General features: G+C 48.1%; 1 protein-coding gene across 1 annotated transcript in view; it reads left to right on the top strand.

Moving 5' to 3' along the window:
- Positions 1-26,717, top strand: part of ANO2 (anoctamin 2) — a 328,569-nt gene that overhangs the window by 300,350 nt on the left and 1,502 nt on the right. The window contains exons 20-23 of the mRNA XM_044941951.2: positions 10,739-10,891; positions 11,299-11,351; positions 14,214-14,395; positions 25,807-25,912. Coding sequence (XP_044797886.2) covers positions 10,739-10,891; positions 11,299-11,351; positions 14,214-14,395; positions 25,807-25,912 — 494 coding nt within the window. The remainder of the gene's footprint in view (positions 1-10,738; positions 10,892-11,298; positions 11,352-14,213; positions 14,396-25,806; positions 25,913-26,717) is intronic.

The following is a 26,717-nucleotide window of genomic DNA, read 5'->3' as shown; positions in this document are numbered from 1 at the left end:
AGAGTGTACTCGCAGCCCAGTTGTGGGTCCTTAGAGGTTGTGTATTTGTGTCTCCCTCCTTTGTCTGTTCCTTATTTCCTTTTTCCCAAAACTCCATACACCTACATATGTGTTCTTTTCATTGACTTTGTCCTCACCCTCTAAGAAGATGTAAGGACAAAGGGATAAAGCAAATAAAGGTCCTCGGGGATTTGTTGCTTGGGAATTTCTCTTAAGCTTGACTATTTTCATTGCTTTTCCATCTCACTGACTGCATCACCCCTGCCCGGATGGGTAGATGTGAAGATAGATGATGGTAAATGGATGGGGGAGTGGAGGAAGGGAATGAGTCAGCCAAGCCTTTCATTTGTTTACTCAATAAACATTGGCTGAAAATTCACCAAGTGGTTCTCTGAAAATCAGAAGTGAATTGACAGAGCTCGGAAACTCAATGCTCTCTAATTTTAAGAAGCTGATGTAAGATTTTTTAGGTGCCACGAATGCATGGCAGATGGAGCAGTGGCACAGAAAATGTCAAGTTCAGCTGCAGCGTGCCCCCCCACCCCACAGAAGACACGCATATGTGGTGAAGACACGCTGGGAAGGGAACACACCTGTACAGATTGATGGGGATGCTGGTGTTCATAAAGGTTCATTCTCTGACAAAAAGATTAGAAATCAGATTGGAGAAGCTCCTCCAAAGGAAACCTAAGATGCTTGAGGGTAACCGAGGTGGGGGTGCAGGGGGAGGAATGCGGTAACTTTAGGGTTGAATATTTACATTTCTGTGCAGCGAAAGGACCTGGAACTCCTTTGGCATCAGAAACTATCTTTGTTTCCCAGCTTCATCAGTTTCTAGGTGTGTGGCCTTGGGAAAATTATTTCACCTGTCTGAGTCTGTTTTCTCACTTGTACAGTGGGGATAATAATACTTAATACCAGAGATTATTTTATGAACAGGAGAGCAAGCTGCCTGCACATGGTGGGTGTTTAGGAATTGTTGGTTGAAGCTCCATGACCTCTGAGGGTCTGGAGTTTTTATCATAGAAGATAGGAGAAATGGGAAGATTTTTCCAGAAGACCATAGTCTTCAGGCCTTTAAGCCCCCTTTGGCTGAGAACCAAAATTTCCTGCCTTTTTCTGTGGCCATCAGTGGAGTTCACATCTGAAGACTCCCACGACTCTAAGCTCTATTTCCAGGGTAGCCAAGAGGGATGCTTATGGACTGGTCTGTATCTACCATCAACCTGAGATCGACTAGAATAGCCAGACTCTAAGTTCATGAGGAGCAGAACTCTCAGAGAGGCATTGGTCCTTCCACCTTCATCCAGAGGAATTACTATTTCACAATTCACAAGGGATGAGAAACAGTGGGGACTGAGTCTCTCTTAACCACAAAGAAATGAAAAAAAGCGCCCTTGCTGATCTGTCCTGGTGCTGTGTTGATTTGTAGGCCTTAAATTCTTAATACTTAAGCTAAGACTTCAAGGCTGGTCTTTCCTGTTACAACTTCCAGGGTTTCTGAATTGAGTCCAATCCATTATATATTGAAATATATATATTATATATATATAATGAGAGCTGGACCATAAAGAGGGCTGAGTGCCAAAGAATTGATGCTTTTGAATTGTGGTGAAGAAGACTCTTGAGAGTCCCTTGGACAGCAAAGAGATCAAACCAGTCAGTACTAAAGGAAATCAACCTTGAATATTCATCAGAAGGACAGTTGCTGAAACTGAAGCTCCAATACTTTGGTCACCTGATGTGAAGACCTGGTTCACGGGTAAAGACTGATGCTGGGAAAGATTGAAGGCAAAAGTAGAAGGGGGCAGCAGAGGATGAGATTGTTGGATGGCATCGCTGACTCAATGGACATGAGTTTGTGCAAACTCCAGGAGATTGTGAAGGACAGAGTAGCCTGGCATGCTGCAGTCCATGGGGTTGAAGAGTCAGACATGACTTAGCAACTGAACTTGCTTAGCAACAGCCTTATATAAACCCCAGGTGATCCTTTGGAGATTGAAAGGGAATTCCACCTATTGTCTTTATTTCCTCAGTAGTCTGTAAATTTGATGAATGGATTGGCAAAAGAGACCTCAATTACCAAACACACTAGGGGCTTCCCTGGTGGCTCAGATGGTAAAGAATCTGCCTGCAATGCAGGATACCCAGGTTTGACCCCCGAGTTTTGAAGGTCCCCTGGAGAAGGGAATGACAATCTACTCCAGTATTCTTGCCTGGAAAATCCCATGGACAGAAGAACCTGGCAGGCTACAGTCCATGGGGTCGCATAGAATCAGACATGACTGAGCAAGGAACACTAACTAATCAACCAAACATGCAGAAAACCTTCAGAGGCCTCTTTGGCTTGTTCTTCAAGTCAAACCCAATGGTTGTGAGTCTCTCCACGTTCCTGCTGGGGGCGGGGGCTGAGTTACTCCTCCCCTGGTACTGTGCTCTGTTAATGCTGCCCTTGAAAGTCTGACTCCAAGACATAGCCAGGATTTGCTTACATGTCCGTCTTCCCCACTATATCCTGTGAACTCTTGGAAGGACAGAGTAGCCTGGCATGCTGCAGTCCCTGGGGTTGCAAAGAATCAGACATGACACAGTAATCTGTTCATCTTTGCTTCCTTAGCAGTGAGCATGGTGCTCAGTATCTAGACTGTGCCCAGTAGATGCTTGTTTGATGAACGAGTGAATGAATGAATAAGTAATGGATGATGGACATTGAGAGCCTTCTTATGCTTCTACTGTCAAGACTTTTACTATTTTCCTAAGTGATAGAGGTCCATTCCAAGAAAGCTGCTCATGTGCCTTCTGCTAACTCTCCCTGCTTGTGTGGTCCATCAACACTTACAAATCTTTTTCACACCAGACACTGAGTGCCGAGCACAGTTGTCTTCCTTGTCCTTAGGAGAAGGGGATCACTGGACACTGTCTGGAAATGCAGGCTGATGAAAGAAACAGTGAGGACCTTCCCATGCTTTATTTTTACTTAAGTGTTTATATTCATGAGCTGTTTCTAGCTGAATCTTTTCAGTGACCACCTCCTGAGTGAGGAGACAGACTCATGCCAACATATTCCTGAGTCCTTCCCTTCCATTGCTTATTAGAGGCTCATGATGGGGAGAATTTTTTTTTTTTTTTTCCTCAGCCTCACCATATGTGGGATCTTAGTTCCTCCACCAGGGTTGGAACCAGACACTGCATTGGAAGCACAGAGTCTTAACCATTGGACCTCCAGGGAAATCTCAACAGGGAAGATTCTTAAACCTCCAGCTTTTAATCCCTTTAAACTGACTATAGTATACAATTACTAAATTATGGGAAGTATTTTAGAAAGCTAGTTATTTTCTTTAGAATTAGACTATCCTAACTGATGGCTTTTACAACCGACTTTCTTCAAAGCCTTCTGTGTGCGTGACAGAGCTGAGGCTGTCCATGTGGACGTGTCAGAGCCATGTTAGAACCTCATGGCCTCCCCGCCCTCCCCATCACTAAGCACAATGATTTCCGTTCACACATTTCAGTCGTCTGCCTCTTTTCGTGTTTGTTTAGTATTTACAGCTGGTGACATTAAGTTCATATTCACGAAACAAGATAACCTCTTAACATCTGCTACAGGAAGGACGCCACACAAAATGGTGGGGCCTCGGAAGAGTCAAAAACGTCCATGATCTCAAAGGAGCTTGTGGTTCAGGGCGCAAGTCAGATAAACAAGGAGAGGAACGTGTGCAGGGTATTATGGGAGTGGGGAGGAGAGGTGCCCGGGCTCCCAGTTCTGCCTGGAGGAGGGATGGGGAGTGGAGTGGGGGAGACCCTTCACAGAGGAGGTTCAGTGGAACCTGAAATAGAAACAGTAATCCATCCAACAGACAAGAAGAGGAGGAAAATGATAGATTGCCGTGACACGTACCAAGGCTCAGGAATATGGGAAATGTGGTGAATGTAGGGAAGTCCGAATGGTTTTCAAAGGCTTGGAAAGCTGGCAGATTTGGTCTCCAAGTGCCGTGGCTCAGTGTCAGCTCAGAGTGTGGGTGGGGAGCACGTGCATCTGCAAAACTAACTCAGGGTCATATCTCAAAGGTCTTGAATGCCATACCAAAGATCTGGGCGGTATCGTGTGTGAGGATGTGTGTGCATGTGTGACAGAAGGGTAGATATGTTCACTGAAGAATTTTGAGTAAATGAAAAACAACTTGTGTTCCATCAAGAGCTTTTCCACAAGTCCTGGCTGGTCCACTCTATCCCACTCAATACACTATTTCTTCCTTAAGCCGATCGTCCTGAAATGTCCTTCCTGGGCAATGTCGAGTGTAATCCACTCCTTCTTGTTATTTTAACCTAAGCCCAGGTAATCAAGGCCAAGATTTTAATTGCATCAGGCAGCACAGGGCTGTAGCTGCATATTTTCAAAGGAGACTGGTTGCTGGGGATTGAGAAGAGAAAACCAACGGGGTTTGTGCTTACGAGGCTGTCCAGTCTCTGTGCTTTCAGCTAGGCGTCTCTGGAGCACTTGCCAGCAGGCTTTGTAAAGATTTTGTTGAAAATCAACTTATGAATTCCTCCCTAATTGGCTTGGCCCAGGTCTAATCTGTTATTGGTGGAGCCAGCCTGGCTTCTATTAAGCAGAGTGCTGAGGATTTCCGGCCTTGCTCCGAGCCTCATGGAGGCTGGCTATTTTTAGAAGCCAGTCTTGGTATTGGTGAAGGCTGGTATCACTGTGTCCTCTGAAGTGACCCCAGAAGGCTGTCCATCTGATACATTGTGTAGACCTCTGACAACAAAAAGCAAGTCTTGGAATTGCCATTTGTATGCCAGAGGGTTATGGTTTTAGACATTTTTTTTTCTCTCCCCAAGATGAAACAAAGCTTCCTCTTTGTTCCTGCCTCTCTAAGTGGATTCCTGGAAATGGGCTGTGTACCCGGTCCAAGCCGGTAACACCTGTGGCCATGGAACGTCTTCAGAGGGTGGTTTCTCTTGGCCCCAGGACACCCTGGAGAAGTATCAGAGGAGGGACAGGGTGGTGGCGTCACTGGCCTTTGCTGAGCTCACCCTCTTAAGGTTGTACGGTGTAAAACACACAGACATGCCTGGAAGAGGCAAGAGGAGAGACCCAGTGTGGGGCTGGGACCGTTTCTGGGCACTATTAGCACTGAGTAGACCCAAGACCGAAGCCTGAGATACCTGGTGATGGAGAGTTGGAGAAAGGGAAGATGCAAAGATCAGGGCAGCCCCCTCAGAGGAGAGAGCTCAAGTCTACCTTGGGAGGAAGCCGAGGAAGTGGAGAGCCCTAACTTTCCCTAAGATCCTGGAAGGAAGGACATTGGATTTCTGAGTGCCGTTCGCCTGAGTGTGGAGAGGACAGGCTGTATTAGTTTATAGTCTCTCAGACATAACCCACCCCGTCTCTCCCCCATCAGCCCCCACACTAAGTCCTCCACGGGGCTTTGTAGAATTTAAACAGTTCTGTTGGAGGAAGTTACTCATACAAGCATCACCTCTATAGACCTGAGCTCATTAGAACCAAAGAGACCAACTTAGAGCCCCAGGAATAAGGACAGAGTCATCTAAATACTTAAATACAAACATGTATTTTACAGGCTTTGGAAAACTAGTCTGACATCTGTTTTGCTTTCCTTGTTAATTCTACTCCGCTCCACTCTCTACTTGCCCTCACCCCACCCCAGACTCTAAAGTGAATTCCTCAGCAAAGCCTGAGTTAAGGGATGTGATAGACCCTGCATTTGGAGCTGGCTCCCAAAGCTTGCTTTGGAAGATTTCTTCTCCTGGAGAAGGAAATGGCAACTCACTCCAGTACTCTTGCCTGGAAAATCCCATGGAGGGAGGAGCCTGCCAGGCTACAATCCATGAGGTCACAAAGAGTCAGACACAACTGAGCTACTTTACTTTCACTTTCACTTTCAGCCAGCTAGCTAGCCAGGCAGGCAGTTGTTCATCTCAAGGACCTGACCTAGACAAATCTGTGCCTTCTGGTATGTCTTGTCACCAACTGGTGGCTGCTGGTCTCCTAGGGCCCACGGGGAATCCCCTGGGCATCATGGACCATGGCTAGGATAGCACACCAGTTCAGGGAGAGCCACAGTCCTTGACCGTGGCCCAAGCAAACTGCCAGACCAAAACAGGTGTGCTGGTGAAGTTCTGTGCATTCTGTCTCGAAACTTCTGCTTTAGTTTTATTTTATTTTGTTAATTTAACTTTGGATCCTGGTTTTTCTCCTCTTTTTAAAATTAATTAATTTATTTTTGGCTGTGCCAGGTCTTCATTGCTACGTGGGCTTTTCTCTAGTTGCAGTGAATGAGGGCTGAATCTTCATTGAGGTGCTCAGGCTTCTCATTGCGGTGGCTTCTAGTTGCAGAATGCAGGCTCTGGGGCAGGTAGGCTCAGTAGCTGCGGCTCCTGGCCTCTGGAGCGCAGGCTCAGTAATTGTGGCACATGGGCTTAGTTGCTCTGAGGCATGCGAGATCTTCCTGGATCAGGGATCGAACCCATATCCTGCACTGGCAGGAGGATTCTTTACCGTTGAGTCACCAGGGAAGCCTCTGGTTTTTCTTTCTTTACGTGGATATACTAGAATCTTAAAGGTTCTCCAAGAGAATGGGAATCACAGCACTACAGCAAATCAGACCTGACGGGGATTTAAAGTGGTTTCTTCAATTTGAACATGAAGATGCAGAAGTCCAGTGAAACAGAGAGAATTGCCTAAGGACCTGGGGCTAGTGAAAAACACATCCAGGGCTGGAAGTCAGGCCTCTGCCTCTCATTCAGTGTTTATACCTTAAATATGTGTCTGTTTAAGGTACACACATGCAGGATACATTGCAGCCATCTGTACTCCAGTAAGAATTAACAATACACAGGACAGGTATCACTGAACAGTTATTAAGTGACATTGTTGTGAGCACTTTATATACACAATATTATTTACCCTTTTGTCAACCTACTGGGTGGTATTTTTACTATTCTCAATTTGTAATTGCTTAATAACTTGCCTTAATAATTAAGGAACTCTTGGTGGTCCAATGGCTAAGACTAGACTCCACATTCCCAATGCAGGATGCCCAGGTCCAACTCCTAGTTAGAGAACTAGATTCCAGAAGCTGCAACTAAGTGCTTGTATGCCTCAATTAAAGATCCTGCATGTTGCGATGAAGACCTGATGAAGCTGAATAAATTAATAAAATATTTTTAAAGTAGGGAGGTATTTTTTAATAACTTTATATATTTTTGTCTGTGCTGGGTCTTCATTGCCGTGTGGGTTTTCTCTGCTGCAGTGAGCAAGGGCTACTCTCTAGTTGCGGTATATGGGCTTCTCATTGGGGCTTCTCTGGTTGGGGAGCACAGGCTCTAGGCACGTGGGCTTCAGTAGTTGCAGCTCTTGGGCTCGGTAGTTGCAGCTCTCGGCTCTAGAGCACAGGCTCAGTAGTTGTTGTGCATGAGCTCAGTTGCTCCATGGCATGTGGGATCTTCCCAGACCAGGGATTGAACCCATGTCTTCTGCATTGGCAGGCAGATTCTATACCACTGAGCCACCAGGGAAGCCCTAGGGAAGTCTTATTAGACTGACTTTCTTGAGACTCAGGTCTAACTTTGCATCAGCAAATCTATACTGAACCCCTCCAAAGGATGGAGCCCTGCCTTCAGCAGATCAATCACAAGTAGATCAATCACAGCAGTGCACAGTGGCAGCTACAACGAAGCAACCACTTTGTTGGGGGGCGGGGCAGACTTCTCCAAGGAGATAGCATTAGACTGTTCTTGGGGATGCATAGACTTTTGCTAGCTGGAGAATGAGTGCTTGTGTGCCAGTGAAGGGAGATGCTAAGGGGTTCAGGGAGAAATCTGGAGGTGAGGAGCTCGGGGTCCTGGAATGTAGAAGCATCACGGCTGTGGGAGGTGCTGGGAGGCTGGCTAGAGAGGTAAGATAATCCAGTACCTATGTCCCGAGATAGGGAATCTGGATTCTATCCAGTAACAGAGAGGAGCCAACAGAAAGGCTTGTGAGTAGGTTAGGTGATGGTCTTGGATTCCTGGAGACTTGGGGCTGGACGGATGTATTTTGTGTGTGCTTGGTTGCTGAGTCGTGTCCAACTCTTTGAGACTTGGTGGACTATAGCCTGCCAGGCTCCTCTGTCCATGGGGATTCTCCAGGCAAGAATACTGTAGTGGGTTGCCATGCCCTCCTCCAGGGGATCTTCCCAACTCAGGGATCGAATCCAGGTCTCTCACATTGCAGGCGGATCCTTTACCGTCTGAGCCACCAGGGAAACCCAGGAATACTGGAGTGGGTAGCCTATTCCCTTCTCCAAGGCACCTTCCCAACCCAGGAATTGAACCGGGGTCTCCCTTGACAAGGAAAGCTGGTAGGAGGAGGTGGTTGCAATTGTCCAGGGAGAAGTGATGGGGGCCTGGACTCCTTAGAGCCATCTGACTGGCACAGGCTGCCTCCACTCCTCTGCCCACACTGATTCTGGAGGGGAAGGGAGGGGAGGAGGGATGCTGTCTTTAAAGCATTCTGCCTGCAGGGACAACATATCAGTCAAATCTAAGCTTCCGTGTCCATATGGAGACTCCCCATGGTCCCTACCCTGAACAGGCTTGAGCTCTCTTCTTCCAGTCTCCACTGTGTCTAGTACATTTTTCTTTCTCTCTTGGTGCACATCGAGTTTCCTTGCACATCTTCATACATTTCTGTCTTCTGCTTCACACCCAGCTCCTTGAAGGCAGTGCAGACCTTTGCCTCCTTAAATACTTGGCACCATGCCTGACATTTAATGAGCTCTCGGTACACGTGTGATGAATGAATCTACTTTCTAAATAAGGCAGTGACTACAGATAGGGCAAGAAGTGGCCAACTTTGGGAGATTTTTTAAAAGTTTACTTAATTGAAGTGTAGTTGACATATAATTTTGTTAATTTCGGCTGTACAGCACAGTGATTCAGTTTTATATATAAATAAAATATAATATATATATATTATTTTTCATATTTTCCCATCATAGCTTATGACAGTAAATTGAATATAGTTTCCTCTGCCACAGTAGGACATTGTTTTCAAGTTACATCAACGGTCAGCAAATGAATCCAGCCCACTTTATTTACCGCTTTTGTAAATAAAGTTTTATTGGAACATAACCAAGCCTGTTGGTCCATGCTTGGATCCAGCTGTTTTCACTCTGCAAAGGCAGAGTTATATGACCAGACATACAAAAATAGTTACTATCTGCTCAGCCATAAAAAAAACCATGAAATATTGCCATTGGCAGCGCCATAGATGGACTTCGAGATGATCATACTAAGTGAAGTGAATCAGCCAAAGCAAATATTATATCTCATATGTCAAATCTAAAAAATAATACAGCGATTCCCCTGGCAGTCCAGTGTGGTTAAAACTTCACCTTCCAATGCAGGTAGGGGGGAGGTTTGATCCCTGGTGGGGAAGCTAAAATCACATGCCTTGCAGCCAAAAAACCAAAACATAAAACAGAAGCAATATTGTAACAAATTCAGTACAGATTTTTTTAAATGGTCCACATCAAAAAACACTTAAATAAATGATACAAATGAACTTGTTTACTAAACAGAAACAGACTCTCAGACATAGAAATTTATCAAAGGGGAGATTGTCAGGGGAGGGGTAAATTAGGAGTTTGGGATTAGCAGGTACAAACTGCTATATATAAAATAGATAACTAACAAGATCTTCTGTAGAGCACAGGGAACTGTATTCAACACCTTGTAATAACCTATAATGGAAAAGAATCTTAAAAATTTATACACACACACACACACACACACACACACAGAGAAGAAATGGCACCCCATTCCAGTACTCTTGCCTGGAAAATCCCATGGACGGAGGAGCCTGGTAGGCTGTAGTCCATGGGGTCGCAAAGAGTCGGACACGACTGAACGACTTCACTTTGACTTTTCACTTTCATGCTTTGGAGAAGGAAATGACAACCTACTCCAGTGTTCTTGCCTGGAGAATCCCAGGGACGCGGGAGCCTGGTGGGCTGCCGTCTATGGGGTCACACAGAGTCAGACACGACTGAAGTGACTTAGCAGCAGCAGCATATATACACAAACACATGTACATACATATGTATGGGCTTCCCTCATAGCTCAGTTGGTAAAGAATCTGCCTGCAGTGCAGGAGACATGGGTTTGATTCCTGGGTCAGGAAGATCCTCTGGAGAAGGAAATGGCAATCCACTCCAATATTCTTGCCTGGAGAATCCCATGGACAGAGGAGCCTGGCGGGCTACAGTCCACGTGGTTGCAAGAGTCGGACACGACTGAGCTACTAAACTACCACCACCATATATGTGTATCTGAATGCCTTTGCTATATACCTGACACAATATTGTAAATCAACTAAAGTTCCATTAAAAAAAAAAATGTTGACTATCTAGACCTTTGCTGAAGAAGTTTGTTAACCTCTGAGTTCAATGAGCAAAATTAGTGACTGGAGATAAAAGGTGATGGAAAGGAAGGAGTTGAGACTTTTCCTTTTCTCATGTCTTCTCACCTAAACAGAGCTTTGCACCCAAGTGATACCACTGACCCCTAGGCCTGCAGGTGCTGAGAGAGACACCCCCGCTGTGGGGCAGGTCAGAAAGGGGAGTCTGAGCCCAGGGAGGACAAGAGATCCGAGTCAGAAGAGACAGGGCCCAGGGCTGCCGGGCAAAATCCATCTAACCACCGCTGCCTCTCGCGCTGTGCTCTCTCGTAGTCATCCAGTTTGGCTTTGTCACCCTCTTCGTGGCCTCCTTTCCTCTGGCACCTGTGTTCGCCCTCCTCAACAACGTCATTGAAGTGCGCCTGGATGCGAAGAAGTTCGTTACAGAGCTGAGACGGCCAGATGCTGTGAGGACCAAGGATATCGGTATGTCTCCTGCCCACAGGCCATGCCGCTCCTCCTCATCCCCTTCCTCTGACCCTCCCCCTATCTCCCAGGCCGCCTCCCTCCCACTGTGTCAGGCATCCAGGATACTGGGGCATCTCTTGCTTCATCAGCCCCTCTGAGCCCCCTCATCTTCTTCTTCTCAGGTGCTGGGAGGTCAGATGATTCACACACACACACACACACACACACACACACACACACACACACTGGCCCCCGGGTTTGCAGACAGGGCTGCCCCTAAGCCTTTCCAGACAAGCCTATCTCTGGGGGCCCCGGCAGAGCTCCATTGGTAACTTGCCTGCAAAGCGTCACTCTGGCTGCAGCCTTGTCATCACTGGGCTGGGGGCGGGAGGGAGCCAGACGCCCTTCTCTTTCTGTCTTAACAGGGATCTGGTTTGATATCCTCTCTGGCATCGGCAAATTCTCTGTTATCATCAACGTAAGTGCTTGCGTTCCTGACACCTTTTCTCTGTGGGAAGGGCTTTCCAGGGGAGCTGAGGTCTTCAGAGCAGGAAACCAGTTCTGTTGCCTCCCAGCTTCTGCCATTTGGAGCTCTAATTAATACAGTTGTTGTTGTTCTTATTGTTTAGTTGCTAAGTCGTGTCTGACTCTTTGTGACCCCATGGACTGTAGCCCGCCAGGCTCCTCTGTTCACGGTATTTCCCAGGCAAGAATACTTAAGTGGGTTGCCATTTAGCCCCTCCAGTTAATAGCGAGTACACGCCTTCTTACGCATCGGGCTGTGGCCAGAGCTCTGCAGCTTTGTCGTTCATTTCGCTAAGAGAAAGAAAGGTAATTAGCCACCAGAATGCGTACCTTGGCCTTAAGGATCCAGATCAGATCACGAGGAAAGAATTCCCCATATCTATCCATCTCGCCCCTTTCTTTTTCTACTCCGGAGCTGAACAATACCTGGAGCATTGCCCAGGCTGCAGTTCCTAATTACTGTTCCTCCGAGTTGTCAGTATGAAGTCTTAATTATCCCTGTGGACTCTGACGCTGCTTGCTTAAGATAGGACATGGAAGAAGAGGGGTCCTGCCTGCTCTGACCTCCTTAACTGCCTTGCCAGACGTGTCCAGGTTTCAGAGGAAATCCTGCTGGACCCAAGCCAACAAACAGCTCCTTTGGCGTCTGCATTCCTTACAGACGGTGGCCAGGCAGGATCTCCGCTTCCATCTCCTGAGACCAGATCAGTCAGCTCAGCACACAGCAAGAAAGTCACGGCCCCTGTTCCCTGGGGAGAGAAGCACTGACTCTGCCCGGGCTCCCCACTAAGAACACATAAAGTGACATGAGGTGTGCAGAGAGGCAGAGAGGATCAGCCCGTCACACATGGGATGTTTGATGTAGGAAGTGCAGGTCTCAAGGCTGAGAAATCAGGTGCCGTTTGGAAAATAGATCAATAGCTGCTTTGGAGTTGAAGCTTCTAGAAAAGAAGTAATTTCGAGGGCTAGTAGTGAGCCAGGTGGCTCAGTGGTAAAGAATCTGCTTGCTAAGGCAGGAGATGCAAGAGATGCAGGTTCGACCCCTGGGTTGGAAAGATCCTCTGGACAAGGGCATGGCAACCCACTCCAGTATTCTTGCCTGGAGAATTCCATGGACAGAGGAGCCTTGGGGGCTACAGTCCACGGGGTCGCAAAGAGTCGGACGCGACTGAGCACACATGCTTCTGGGAAAAGCCTCGAGTACCAAGCACTTTTCAGCTAGACAACAAAATTGTAAAAGCTTTACTTCCCTGCCCTTACTTCTTATTTGTTAAAAAGTGGGGGCGGATGAGAGTCTCACCAAATCATGTCATTCTAGAAATTAAAAGAGATGATGAAGGTATGCCTGGTCCATGCTCTGTTAATTGCAGCTGTGATTATTAGAAATACGTTTCTCACTGTCACATATGGCTGTGGCCCCGAACACTCACATATACATTTAGAAAACAATGCCTAAACTGCCTTTTTTGAAAGAGCTTTAATTGTTGGTGCCGGGGACAGTATAAACACCTGCCAAAAAGATTTAAGATTTTCTTTGCAGAAAGTCCTCCTGCATGTAAACAGGCAATCATTCATCTGTCGTTTGGCTTGCTCCGCAGACATTTATAGAGGACTTGGATACACCCGGGGCGAGGTCGGTGTGTGCGTTTCATCCAGCAAGACCTACTCCTCTCCCTCGGTGTCTTACTTTTTCTAAGCAAAATGGATGAGAGTGGCTTCCATCATGTGACAGGATAAAAGGCGCTGAGAGACAGTGGTGAAGCAGGCTCCCTGTGGAACCATAGCTGCAGTGTGCCTGGTTTTCTGGTGTCACTCAGGGGCAAGTGTACCATTCGATGTCCTTGCCCATCACATTTAAGTGGCCCTCTGGACTTCCCAGGTGGTGCTAGTGGTAAAGAACCCACCTGCCAATGCAGGGGAGATATAAGAGATGCACTTTTGATCCCTGGCTTGGGAAGGAGGAGGAGGGCATGGCAACCCACTCCAGTATTCTTGCCCGGAGAATCCCACAGACAGAGGAGCCTGGTGGGCTACCGTCCATAGGGTCGCAAAGAGACACGACTGAAGCGACTTAGCATGCACACACTCATTACTATTGACAATTTTCTCAGAAAGTCTTCCGCTCCTTTTTTTAAAAAATAGTTTTATTGATTCATTTATTTTCAAATGTGCTGGGTCTTTGGTTCTGCGTGGGCTTTTCTGTAGTTGCAGCAACTGCTGGCTACTCTCTAGTTGTGGTGCATGGGCTTTGCATTGTAGTGACTTCTCTTGTCGCAGAGCACGGGCTCCAGGGCACTCAGGCTTCAGTAGCTGCTGAATGTGGGCTCGTAGTTGCAGCTCCCGGGCTGTAGAGCCCGGGCTCAGTAGCTGTGGCGCACGGGCTTAGTTGCTCCGCGACATGTGGGATCTTCCTGGACCAGGAACTGAACCCATGTCTCCTGCATTGGCAGGCAGATTCCACTGAACCACCAGGAAAACCCCATCCACTCCTCCTTGGTGTGGCCAATGCCAGCATCAGGTCAAATATCTCAGAGATGTTTATGCCCTCCCTCTCCAAATGGTCCAAACTGGCTTAGCATTCTTTTCTTAAGTGGTCGTAATTCACTCTCTTGACAGCCAGTGGTTTCCTTCCACGTGTCAAAGATGGAAAAGCCAGGTAGGTCAGCAACATGAGCTCAGGGACGAGGATTCTATTAGAGCAGCACCTCTGGATGGGGAGCCCAGGAGGGGGGCCGTCTCTTAGCCAGATGGACCTGTGCCACCTGGACGGCGTCCATGCTGACGGGTCCTCAGGTGCTTGCGGTTCTGCCCCCAGGCTTTCGTCATCGCCGTCACCTCCGACTTCATCCCCCGCCTGGTGTATCAGTACTCCTACAGTCACAATGGGACTCTGCACGGCTTTGTCAACCACACCCTCTCCTTTTTCAACGTCAGCCAGCTGAAGGAGGGAACGCAGCCTGAGAACTCCCAGTTTGAGCAGGAGGTTCAGTTCTGCAGGTAAGGTGATCAGGAGCAGGAGGGCGGTGGAGGACTGGAAGCAGCAAGTCCAAGTAACTCTCCGGATGACCTAGAATTGTATCATTATCCTTCTCCTTAGCCTCGGTCTCCTACCCCCAAGCCCCAGATCCCAAAATATCAATTTCAATGAATCAACCAATATTTTTTTAACTGGAAGGTTTCAACACTTTATTTTTTTTAACTTTTAATTTTGTTTTGGGGTATAGATGATTAACAATGCCTTGATAGTTTCAGATGGACGGCAGAGAGACTCAGCCATACATATACACATACCCATTCTCCCCAAACTCTTTTCCCATCCAGGCTGCCACATAACATTGAGCAGAGTTCCTTGTGCTATACAGTAGGTCCTTGCTGGTGATCCATTTTAAATATAACAGTGTGTCCATGTCCATCCCAAACTCCCTGACTATTCCTTCCCTCTATCCTTCCCACTGGGAACCATAAGCTTGTTCTCTAAATGAATCAACCAACATTTATTGAGTGCCTTTTACTAGACACTGTGGAGCAGACAAAAAGGTATATAGGTTCATTCTCACCATTATGGTCTGGTTGGGAAGAAAACAGAACTCTCTGGGACATTGCACATTGTTCAGTGATTATGTCTAGTACAGACCACGAACCCCCTGGGTGTTTGGGTGTTTGGAGCAGGGGGAGAGGCTGGAATGGAAAGGGTAGGCTTCTTGGAGGAGCCATGAAGAGTTGTCAGGCAAAAAGCATATCATAGTGTGGAGTCAGGACGAGCCAGGTCATGGGGGTGGGGATGAACCTGGGGTATTCGATAAATGCTTAGGGGCTAGCTGGTAGAGTCTGCGAGGAGAGTGTTTGGGAGATCAACATAGGGAATAATATAGGAAATACAATATATAGAGCAACTGCTCAGGTGGTATAAGCCAAAGTGTTGTTGGACTTGAATAGGTAGGATGAAGTAGATACTGAGAAACCTTGAAATCGTATAAGAATTTTAATGTGACACAGTAGGAAGTTATGGACTTTTATAGGGCCAGGTAGTTAGAGGATAAAGTGTAAGCTTAGGAAAATTAATTTGGTCTCAGAGTGGAAGATGTGTTAGAATTGAGGGAACTCAAGGAGAGCGGCTGAGGTGCTACACCATTCAGACATGAGCCATGGAAGGCCTGGAATGGAAATGTGGAAGAAATTCGGAGTGGGGGAGAAGATGAGCTACTTAATGTCATACCTTACAAAGCTGGGGACCAGAGGCCTGAGAGAGAGCCTGAGTCAGGATGATTCCGAAGTTTGGGCTGACGTCAGAAGACTGCGAAATTGTGGGTCCGTTGACAGGGATGGGGAAGATGCTAAGAGAATCTGATTTTACCGTCCATGTGATGAATTTGGTCCCAGTCATGTTGCATGTAAAACGATGGTAAGAAATCTAAGGGGGGAATTTCCATCTAACTCCTGGAGAGAGTAGCTGGGATTCCCAAGAGGACCAGGTTAGAGTCATGATTGTATCTGTCAGCACAGGGGTCACTGAAGCCGAGAAACAGAACTCTCCACTATTTACCTGAGAAGGGCAAAGAAAGAGAAAAAAGAAGCAGAGGGGGAGTAAATTCTCTAACCCTTTTGTACCTTGGTTAAGTGATGGTCCCTGGAGGACTCGATCCAAGATCATACCTGTTGTATTTAAACAAATAGAACACGGGGACTTCCCTGGTAGTCCAGTGGTTAAGAATCCACCTGCCATTGCGGGGGACACAGGTTGGATCTCTGGTTCAGGGACTAAGATCCCACATGCCACAGGGTATCTAAGCCACGACTGCTGAGCCTGTGCTCTAGAGTGTGTGAGCCGCGACCACAGCTACTGAGCCCACACTCCCTAGAGCGTGCTTGGCAACCAGAGGAGCCAGCGGAAACCTCTGTGATCCTGGAAAAGTCTTCAGCTTTCTAAGAGGTTTCCAGTGACAGATCCTGAAGCAAGACTGAGATTTGTTCAAGAATGCAAGCCTCAACCCCTGCTCGCAGCCACGAACAGCACAAGTGTGACTTGTTGCCTGGGGAAGCCAAGGCTAACACTGTTCCTTTGGTTGGTCTAGAAGCACATATAGACCTTCTAGAAGTTGGTCTGGAAGGTCTATCCATAGGGACCTTGCCCTTGATGATCAGATCTTCCAGTGACCCTCTGAATATATTTTCCAATGGATTGAACTGGCTTAAACACAAAGGGACTTAAATGGCATCTGTATTAAAAGTTGAGGATAGTTCTAGTTGAGTAGACTTGATTCAATCTGCCCAAACCAACTCTTGCTCCATCTTCCCACTCTACTGTAGTCAATGGTGACTGTAGTTTCAAGGAAACCATGGACCAGTATTATACTGGGTCCAAATCCAGTGGGAAACAAGCCTTCTACCTCTTTCCCAACCATATCAGCAAAAGTCTTGCTGCAGCTCATTGGTTGGGATCAGCGCATGCTTCCTACCCAGAACCAATCGCTGCAGCCAGAAGAATGTGATGCTTTCCATGGTCTTTGGCACTGTGGGGCTTGGGAGTGGGAGGTGAAATGATCTCCATCTAAAGCACACGATCTCAGAGTAGAGGGTCGTTCCCTCCTCCTCTGAGATCTGAAGTCACGATGAACAGATGCAGCTCAGCCAAAACAGCAGGTGCCCAGGAGACCAGGCGTTATTAGCACACCTGAATGTCACTGAGCTTCGCTGTGTCCACTGTCAGTCACTGGACTTTTCAGGCAGCCATAAAGCCCTGATAACTCTTCTCTCCAATGAAAGTGGAGGGGACCATGGCTCGTGTGTGGTCCATAGAGTGGTGAATTAAAACTAGCTGTGTGTGTAGGAAGTGCATTCTATATTTCTGTCAAGAAAACGTACCTGCAGAAAATAAATCAAACTCAAAGAGTTTGGTTTGATCTTACTCTGTATCAACCAGGATAATAGGATCACTGTACACCTATTTTTTTATACTTTATTTGTTTTTGGCTGTGCTGGCTCTTCATTGCTGCGCATGGGCTTTCTCTAGTTGCAGGGAGTAGGTGCTACTCTTCATTGTGGGGCATAGGCTGTAGGTACATGGACTTCAGTCACTGTGGCACGTGGGCTCAATAATGGTGGCACATGGACTTAGTTGCCGAATAGCATGTGGGATCTTCCAGGACCAGGGCTCAAATCCATGTCCCTTGCATTGGCAGGTGGATTCTTAACTACCAGACCACTAGGGAAGCCCTCATTGTGCACCTGTTTTTGAGGCTTTATGATAGGCTTGGCATCAGTCATATAATAGGGAACAAGACAGTGCCTCCCTCCAGTCTAGATGAATGAGATGAGTAAGCAATGAGAATCGAGCTTCTGTGATTGCAATTGGGAGACTGCAGGACACTCTCCTGGCCCTGAAGGAAGAGGCCATGCCCCTAACCTGGACCTCAGTGTCCAGTGCAGGAGTGGCCAGAGGGAGAATCCTGTTGAATCTGCTCCCTCCCAGTAGGGACCAAGGCGGCCTGGGTGGTGAGCAGGGTGGGAGGAGCAGTGATGGGCAGGAGGGTTATCAGGTGGTGTGGGGGGTCCAGGGAGGACAGGGTGTCCCACGCAGAGGGGCTGGATTGTGCTCAGTGGTCGGAGATGGAATAAGGGGGTTGAACTAGGAGAGAGAGGCCAGGCAGGCACGGGAGGTGTGTGGACTCCTCTTACGGCACTGGGAGCCGCTGCGGGGATCGAAGGGACTTCTCACCAGTGTCGTCTCTGACTGCGCTGTGAAGAGCAGCAGGTTACATTGGAAGTAAGGGGCCACCCTGCTCTGAAGGGTAAAACAGATGCCTGGAGAGCGGGGTCAGCATATCATCTAGACACACACCGTCCCAAACAGTTATACTGTGTGGGCTGCCTTTTCTAGAAGAATGAGCAGTACTGATGGAGATCTGTATGAACCCCAGGTGGGTCCTGCTCACCGCATGCCATGGGGACCTAGCTGGCTCGCCAAAGTCTCTGGAAATTTAGAAGTAGAGACATAAATTACTGATGTCCTTGTAAACCAGGATTTGTCAGTGGCTGTCAGAAAGAGAAATGAAAAAATAAGAGGATGGAGAGAAAGCGAGATTGTGAGAAACACAGACAGACAGACAGACAACGTCAGAGCTAGTCCCCGAGCCAGTGTTTAGAACTGCTTCCGTGGTGGGAAATGAAATTTGCCCTGATTTTCTGGCAAATAGTGTTGGGAACTCAATGACCCTTCTTATTCTTAGTTTTTCATGACCTCCGGAGATAAATGTGGTCAAATAAAACTGAGGTCTCGGGCTCCAGCCCAGCCTCGCCAAGGATAGAGGTATCTTAAAAATAGCAGTAACAGGAAAAGTCTCTGACTGCCTGTTCAAGATGCGTTCCCAGCAGTTTTGGAGCTATGTCTGCCTCGGCCATTTAACTGACCACGCAGGGCTGCTCAATAAACAGCCCCATGACGTCAGCCTGTGGCACGCTTAGTGGCCATTTAACAGGGTCGAGGTGCCCCTGTGTCCTATAGGCTGGATGGTGGCTCAGGCTTCTGGCTCAGCGGGAGGAGAACAGAGAGGTCAGCAGGGCAGGGACTGGGGTCTCAGAGCTCAAGGAACCCACCTGGGCTTGGCCAACCCACTGGGTCTGTTTGGAGATGCTAAGTATCCTGAAACAGCATCCTTGGGTGGTGCCTGTGGGCTTGTCTGTAGGATTCAAGTTCTCTCCTGTCCCAGGGTCCTGCGAGTTCCTTCTAGGGCCTGCCTGCATCTCCTCTGCTCCTGGCCGAGACCAGAGGGAAAGCCAGCTTTCTGGGTACCTCTGCTTATCTGTATCAGCCACTAGATCAACTCGGGCCTGGTTAGTTCCTAGTGGGTCGGGCTTTTTTCCCTTATTGAAGGGAAAATTTCAAACGACATTTGTAAGCAGCTTGGGTGGTATGAAAGTATTGTGTGCCATCTTGTTCAGCATTAAGACATTACTTTCCACTGGACTGGGACTATTAAATTTTATTTTTACATACCACTGTTTGGGGTTGAGAAATGCATTTACTAACTGATGTATATTGACTAAAAGATCGTATTAGAAAGCTGTTTCACATATATATGGAATCTAGAAAGATGGTACTGATGAAGCTATTTTGCAGGGCAGCAATGGAGATGCAGACATGGAGGAAAGACTTATGGGTGAGGGCAGTGGGAGGAAGGAGAGGGTGAGACGAATGGAGAGAGCAGCGTGAAACATATACACTACGATATGGAAATTGATAGCCAATGGGAATTGACTGTGTGACTCAGGGAACTCAAACCAGGGCTCTGTAACAACCTAGAGAGGTGGGATAGGGTGGTGGGAGGGAGGTTCAAGAGGGAGGGGACATAGGTATACCTATGGCTGATTCACGTTGAGGTATGGCAGATATCAAACCAATATTGTAAAGCAGTTATCCTTCTGTTAAAAATAAATAATAAAAAAAAAAAAAGCCATTTCCAGGACGTCCCTGGTGGGCCAATGGTTAAGACTCAGCACTTGCGGTGCAGGGGGAATGGTATCCATTCCTGGTCAGGAAGCTAAGAGCCCGCATGCTACAGGGAGTGCCCCTCCCCCCCCCCCCCGAGAAAAAAGCCATTTCTGAATGTCGAGGACCAGCCCCTTGGTTTATTATGTCAGCAGCTGCAGTGACTCTGTATTGTGATGACCTGTGGCAGGTGTCACTGTCAAGGTCATCCTGCAAGTGAGGATGGGAGGGGGACATCTGAGCCAGGAGCCTCTCCTCCCTGCCTGCACCTCAGTTCCCCATCTGTAAGAGTGGGGACTTGGAATAAATCACCTCCAAACCTTCTTTTCTACTTCGTGCAAAAACATCAATAGTGAGTGACACGTGTAATATATAAATTTATTCCTGTGAAAGTTTTAAACATTACAGGCAACCTCTCCAACCGGTCCCGCATCCACACAGCCCTGCCCAGCCCTGGGCATCTTTCCAGCTGTAGCCCTGGTGACATGTTTGCGCGACCCTTTCTCAGTCGTTTTCCCATGTATTAACATAAAAATGAATTTATAGAACTTTTAAAGACACTTCACAGGTTCTCTTTCTAATAATGAACTATATTTTGAGTTAATAGGAACCTTATTTCTTTAGGTCATGTATACATTCAGTGTGATTATTTCACAGTGTTCAAACAATCTAGGTAAAATATGAATGCATTTTTAAAGTTAAGAGTTCGTGTTGATTTTTGTACCTCTTTTACTTAATGGATGTGAGTTTGCTTCACTTAACCCTGTGATTTGGCTCCTTGGAAGCTCAATGTGAAAGTAAATTTGGGTCACTGAATATTGCCATTAATTGGATCTTTTTAAAGAATATTCTATTTATTTTTGGCTGTGCTGGGTCGTCACTGGTTTGTGCAGGCTCTCTAGTTGCAGTGAGCGTGGGCTTCTGTCTAGTTGTGGTGTGCAGGCTTCTCGCTGCGATGGCGTCTCTTGTTGTGGAGCACAGGCCCTGGGGTATGTGGGCTTCAGTGGTTGTGGCACGTGGGCTCAGTGATCGCAGCTCCTGGCTCTAGAGCACAGGCTCAGTAGTTGTGGTGCATGGGCTTAGTTGCCCCACAGCATGTGGAATCTTCCTGGTCCAGGGATCGAAGCTGTGTCCCCTGCATTGGCAGGCGGATTCTTAACCACTGGACTCCCTAGGAAGTCGTGCATCCTTCTTTTGCAATTAAGAACTTTTTTGTTCTAAAAGTCATTCTTTACAGATGTATGTGCGTATATATGTATATGTATACGTATATGTAAAGGGAAAGACTCTTTTCTCAGCCCCCACCCCAGTCATTCTCTCCCAGAAGAAACTGTTGTGTCCATTTCTGCCTTCAGAAATCACACTCACACGAGCCGTCTCATTTACTGCTCACTGTGTTTTCCTTCGACATTCAGTGTAAATACATACACACACACACACACACATGTACTCATGTTCCTTTGTTCATGGTGGGTTGGGAAGGCTGTCCCGTGCACACCTTCTATGTACCCAGCCCAGTGATGCACATTTTGTTGGCTCTGTGAATTTAGAATGATGAGGTTCGGAAACATGGAATAACTTTCTCGGGTTCTTACAATTAGTAAGGGGCCCAGCCGCTCCAGTCCAGTTTTAGACACTCTAGTTGTTTCATTATTGGAAGACTCTCCTTATTACAAGACTCCAGGGAACTCTCAAACTCGATGTTAAGGCTCAAAGAAAATAAAGGAAGACTAAAGGGACGAGGGTGAGATATGGGAACTGTTCCTAAAATTATAACCCTGAGCTTCAGCCCCGGCCAGCAGATGCAGGAAGTGAGCACATGTGGGGTTCTCCCAGTGCTGGGCCACCCAGTGGGACTTTGGGAGACCCAGAGCTCTCAAAACCAGGGGAAAGGGGATGGCTTTGGGAAGCATTTGAGCTGATGGGAACGGAACAGAAGCTCTCCTGCCCATCAGCCTGACGCTGGCCTGCTTCGTGCCTTCACCTGGACTGAGAACCTGAGAGAAGCTGCCTGCAGTTGGGCATCAGCTCTATTCGGTTCGTCTCAGTATCATGGGACACTCAGGGCATCTGAGCCATGCTCAGAAAGCCATGCTCCTGGAAAGCCAGGAGGAACTGGGGGCAGGGGTGTACCTTCTCTGTCCTCTTTTAACAGAAGAGGTGTACTTCTTAAGTCACCTTCCGTTAAAGGAGAAAGAACAGCTCCGATGTATCGGGTCCTCTGACATGTCTGGAAGTGTGCTGAGTGGTCTTCATTACAGCTTTGTGAGATGGAACACCCATGTTTCATGGACGAGGACCCCAGCCATCAGGTCGTTAGGTAACTTGCTAGAGGACAGAGAAGTGAAACAGTGGGGGTGGGATCAAGCCTTCGTCTGCTGACTCCCCAACTTTTGCCAATGCCGTTCTCTGCACTGGGCTTGGAAGTGAAACAGACCAGTGTCACTGGGTTGGCCACAATTAAGTTCAATAGCCACTCTGTCTTTTCTGGACACGTCTAGTCTTAAAACTAATGATCTCTTTCTTTAATTACTGTCTTCTGATTACTCAGTGAAAACATTTGATACACTTGAATTCTTAGGGTGAATTTTTTTTAATTCTGAAATCTGAGCTTTTGTTGTTGTTCAGTCGCTAAGTCGTGTCTGACTCTTTGTGACCCCATGGACGGCAGCACTCCAGGCTTCCCTGTTCTTCACCATCTCCCAGAGTTTGCTCAAACTCATGTCCATTGAGTCGGTGATGCAACCATCTTATCCTCTACTACCCTCTTCTCCTTTTGCCTTTAATCTTTCCCAGCATCAGGGTCTTTTCCAGTGAGTCGGCTCTTCACATCATGTGGCCAAAGTATTGGTTTCAGCTTCAGCATCAGTCCTTCTAATGAATATTCAGGACTGATTTCCTTTAAGATTGACTGTTTTGATCTCCTTGCAGTCCAAGGGACTCTTAAGAGTCTTCTCCAGCACCCACTTGACTTCTTAGGGTGAATTATTTTTAAATTATGAAATCTGAACTTATATTGGAATGTAAATGAGCAATCATTTACCTGGTGGCAGAGGCTTACTGGAATCAGTGTTCTTCAAACTGTGAATCATGGTTCATCAGTTGGGAAATGGCTTAGTGTATCATGAGCAGCATTTTAAAGACTAGGAAAGGAGAGGACAGCAGAGAATAAAAGAGTATCAGAGCACGGGATACAGCAAGGATGCGTGTGTTCTGTGTGATTTTTATTTCTGTGATACATATGCATGCGTGCATGAATGTAAAATGCATTGCTTACTCCAGGTCACAGTTTTTATTTAAAGTTAGCTTTGGAAAGAGAAATGTGAACAGATGCACAAATCATTAAATTGCACACTACTCTTTTCTGGGCAGTGCTGGCCCTGTAGTTCCTGACAAAGCACCCTTAGTCCACTGGCATAGCGGGACTGCGAGTCGAGCTTTCTGGACGGATCTCTGTGTTAATCTTTCCCCAGACCCTTGATGAGATGGATGTGCCTGCCAGATTCAAAACATGTTTTGGACACTCAGGGAGGGTAAAGTGACATTTCCAAACGCTGTGGTGAGTTAGTAGCAGAAGTGGGACCAGAATTAGATTATTTATGGATTCTTTGCAGACTGGAAACAGAGAGGGGTGAGCGATGGCTGTCTTACTGAGCTCAGTGAGCAGCTGTTCCTTCATCGATGGAGCTAGAAAACAAGCGGGAGTGACTTCGATTGCAGTGGCAGGATCAGACTCGACCTGGGGGGATCTTCCCCATGGTCAAAAGTCGGGGGGGGCAGAGGTGTACAGCACCCCTCTTCCAGGGGTCTTGAGAAAAGCAAGACAGATTCCTGTCTGCCTGGGATTTGAGGGGCAGAGCAGGAGGGTGGGCAAGCCTGAGATTTTTTCCCCACCCAAGATGACCTTATTCCCTTGGCCACACCCTCGCCCTCTCCCATGAGTGGGCGTGGTCTGGAGCTGGTCTTGTTTCTGTCCTCAGCCACGGATGGTGAGGATGAACCCTGTGGTGCTTTGCTGGGCTGCAGTTAGCCTTGCTTCTCATCCGGATGTCAAACCAAGCCTGCAACAGCTGTGATCAGCTGTCGGAAGAGGGGAGCTGGGTGGGAGGGGGCGGCTCCTGGCCTCTTGCCCAGCCCCAGTCAAACGTTCAGCCTCCACCTCTCTGTTTGCCTCTTTCTGGGGCTGATTCTCCCGCTATGACTTTTTCTGCCTTTTTGCCTGCATCTCTTTTCATCTTCCTTTTTTCCTCTTCTCCCCTCTTGGGAGGGGATCTTCTTGGGCCATATCTTCTTGGACTACTGAAAGCCCCCATGCTTCTGTGTGGATCTTTTAGAGCTGTGGGTTCATTCAGGACAGGGAAGGGTTCAGAGAGCACCCACAGCAGAGTCCCCCCCCTCCAAACCGCAGCTGGAGGCCAGGGGCTTCCCGACAATGGAGGAAAGCCTGGATTCAGGCAGACTGGGATTCTCACCTTGAATCCACCCCTGGCTGGCCGAGTATTGAACTTCTCTGAGTCTCAGTTCCCTCCTGGGTTACACGGGGATACCCGTGCCTGCCCACGGATCTTGTTCTCAAGTGAAGCAGCTTCAGAAAAGTTCCTGGTCGGGGGTGGACACGTTCAGTATATGCTTGTTTCCTTCTGGGTGCCCCCAACCCCCCTGCCTTCCTCGGCATCCCTGCACCCCCCTGGTGGCCTGATGCTACCCATCTCATGCTTCAGCCCAGGGCTTGTTTTGCTTTCACTGAACATCGAAGATTTGTTGAATTCCATGGAGAAAACAGTTCCATGAAGGAGCATAAATCTTCTGTACCAGCTCTTGCCATTTTTCCAGGCTTAGAAAAAAAGTGATTCTGAGAAAATAAGCCATTTTTAACACGAGTCATCTCAGGATGGGAAGCGGGGGGAGGGGGGAAGGCAACAGCTCAGACAAGCCCTAGACCTCTCCATGGTCTGAGCTCGAGGCAGGCACTGACATTTTGTTTTTCAAACTGTGGTGTGTGTGTGTGTGTGTGTGTGTGTGTGTGCGTGCAGTTCCTCAGCTGTGTTTGACTCGTTGCAACCCCATGGACTACAGCCCACCAGGCTTCTCTGTCCATGGAATTTTCCAGGCAAGAATACTGGAGTGGGTTGCCATTTCCTCCTCCAGGGGAGCTTCCCAACTCAGCCATGGAACCTGTGTCCCTTGCATCTCCAGCATTGCAGGAAGATTCTTTACCACTGAGTTACTGGGGAAGCCTTAAACAACATGGGCAGATGATCAAGATGGGCAGTTAAAAGAGGAGGCTACTGCCCAACTGCGACCATTACCACTGCTCCCCCAAATCCACTCAGCCTTCAGCGTGGTCTGAATCAGCTGTCAAGAGATCTGCATCTTCACTGAGTCCTGGGCCTGGGAGCACTCTGCCGGGTGTCTGCGCGTCCCCCACCGCTCTCAGAGCCCACAGGCTAGTGGACCCCAGATGGATCCCCTGTCCTGAGTTCCTCTCATGATTCCTGGACCCCTCATGGCAACCCATTCCAGTATTCTTGCCTGGAAAATTCCGTGGACAGAGGAGCCCAATGAGCTGCAGTCCATGGGGTCACAAAAGAGTCAGACACGACTGAGCACACACACAGACACATGCATGCACACACACACACACACACACACACACACACACACGAAGGAGAATCCAAAGGAAACTTCTGGAGATGTTGGAGAGAGTGAGAAAGACACTTCTAGGCTGACATTGGCTCTTTTGGAGTTTGGACTTTTTTGGATGTTGTTGGTTGGGCCCTGGGTTCCTTACCTCTGCCTGCTACTCCCTAGGTCTAAGAGCCAAGGCCTTGCCTGCTGCTCTGACTTTTGAGGTGATAGCCAGAGAGGTACCTCCTTCCCTCTATCTCCTCCCAGTCTTCACATCGCCTTCCTTTCTGGACAGGTTTAAGGATTACCGGGAGCCTCCGTGGGCCCCAAACCCGTACGAGTTTTCCAAGCAGTACTGGGCTGTTCTGTCTGCACGTCTGGCTTTTGTCATAATCTTCCAGGTGAGTTGCTCAGCTAAGTTAGGGACAGCTGGTTAGGATCCAGGCTCAGGGATCCAGACAGCCCTGCCTCTGGTTTTCAGGGTGCTCTGTGACTCTCTGCTGGGTGAGGGCTTTCATGAACGCATGGATGCACAGAAGCAGAAAAGGGTACAGAATCAGGTTGCGAGGCAGACATGGAGTAACATGCAGGGTGGAGAAGGATTCCCACGTAAACCTCAGACTGAAAAGTGGGGAACAGCAGAGGGAGCAGAGTCTCAACCCGAAGGCAGACAGGCAGCCACCCCACCGCCCCCCACCGGTCTCCACGCTCAAGAAAAGGCTCCAGTTCTAACCCTTCCTTCCAGCTCCCACCGGCCCCCTCTTTGTGGTGTTGTTTCAGACCCCTGGTGGGAAAGGCCCCCAGAGCCCCATCAGGCACCCCTGCTGAATAGCAAACCCGAGCTGGCTATTCCTATCTCCCAGACTAGCTGGAGCTACAGTTGTGTCGCCGAGATGAGGCCCCCACTCCCACTGCCAGCCTTGGAGCAGAGCTGGGGTACCAGCCCAGACCACTTACCCATCACCCCCACCCCAGGCTTTTGTATTCCCCAAAGGCGGGTCCCTGGAGGGCTCTAAGGTATCCTGACCCAGCCCCCTTCCCAGGAAGTGGGGAAGATCCCCAGCTAGTCCTTCACCTGGAGAAGCATCATTCTTGCTCTGGAGGATGGCGGGGCAGGGGGGCGGCATGTGCTGAGATTCCTCACCTGTTTCCTGCTGCCCCCCGCCCTCAGGAGCCACCTCGCTTTACCACCACATGTCAGGTGTC

Source organism: Bubalus bubalis, chromosome 4 (genome assembly GCF_019923935.1).
Source record: "Bubalus bubalis isolate 160015118507 breed Murrah chromosome 4, NDDB_SH_1, whole genome shotgun sequence".
In the NCBI taxonomy this organism is placed as follows: Eukaryota; Metazoa; Chordata; class Mammalia; order Artiodactyla; family Bovidae; genus Bubalus; species Bubalus bubalis.
Note: the sequence above shows the minus strand (reverse complement) of the source record. Positions and strands in the feature narration are given on the sequence as shown.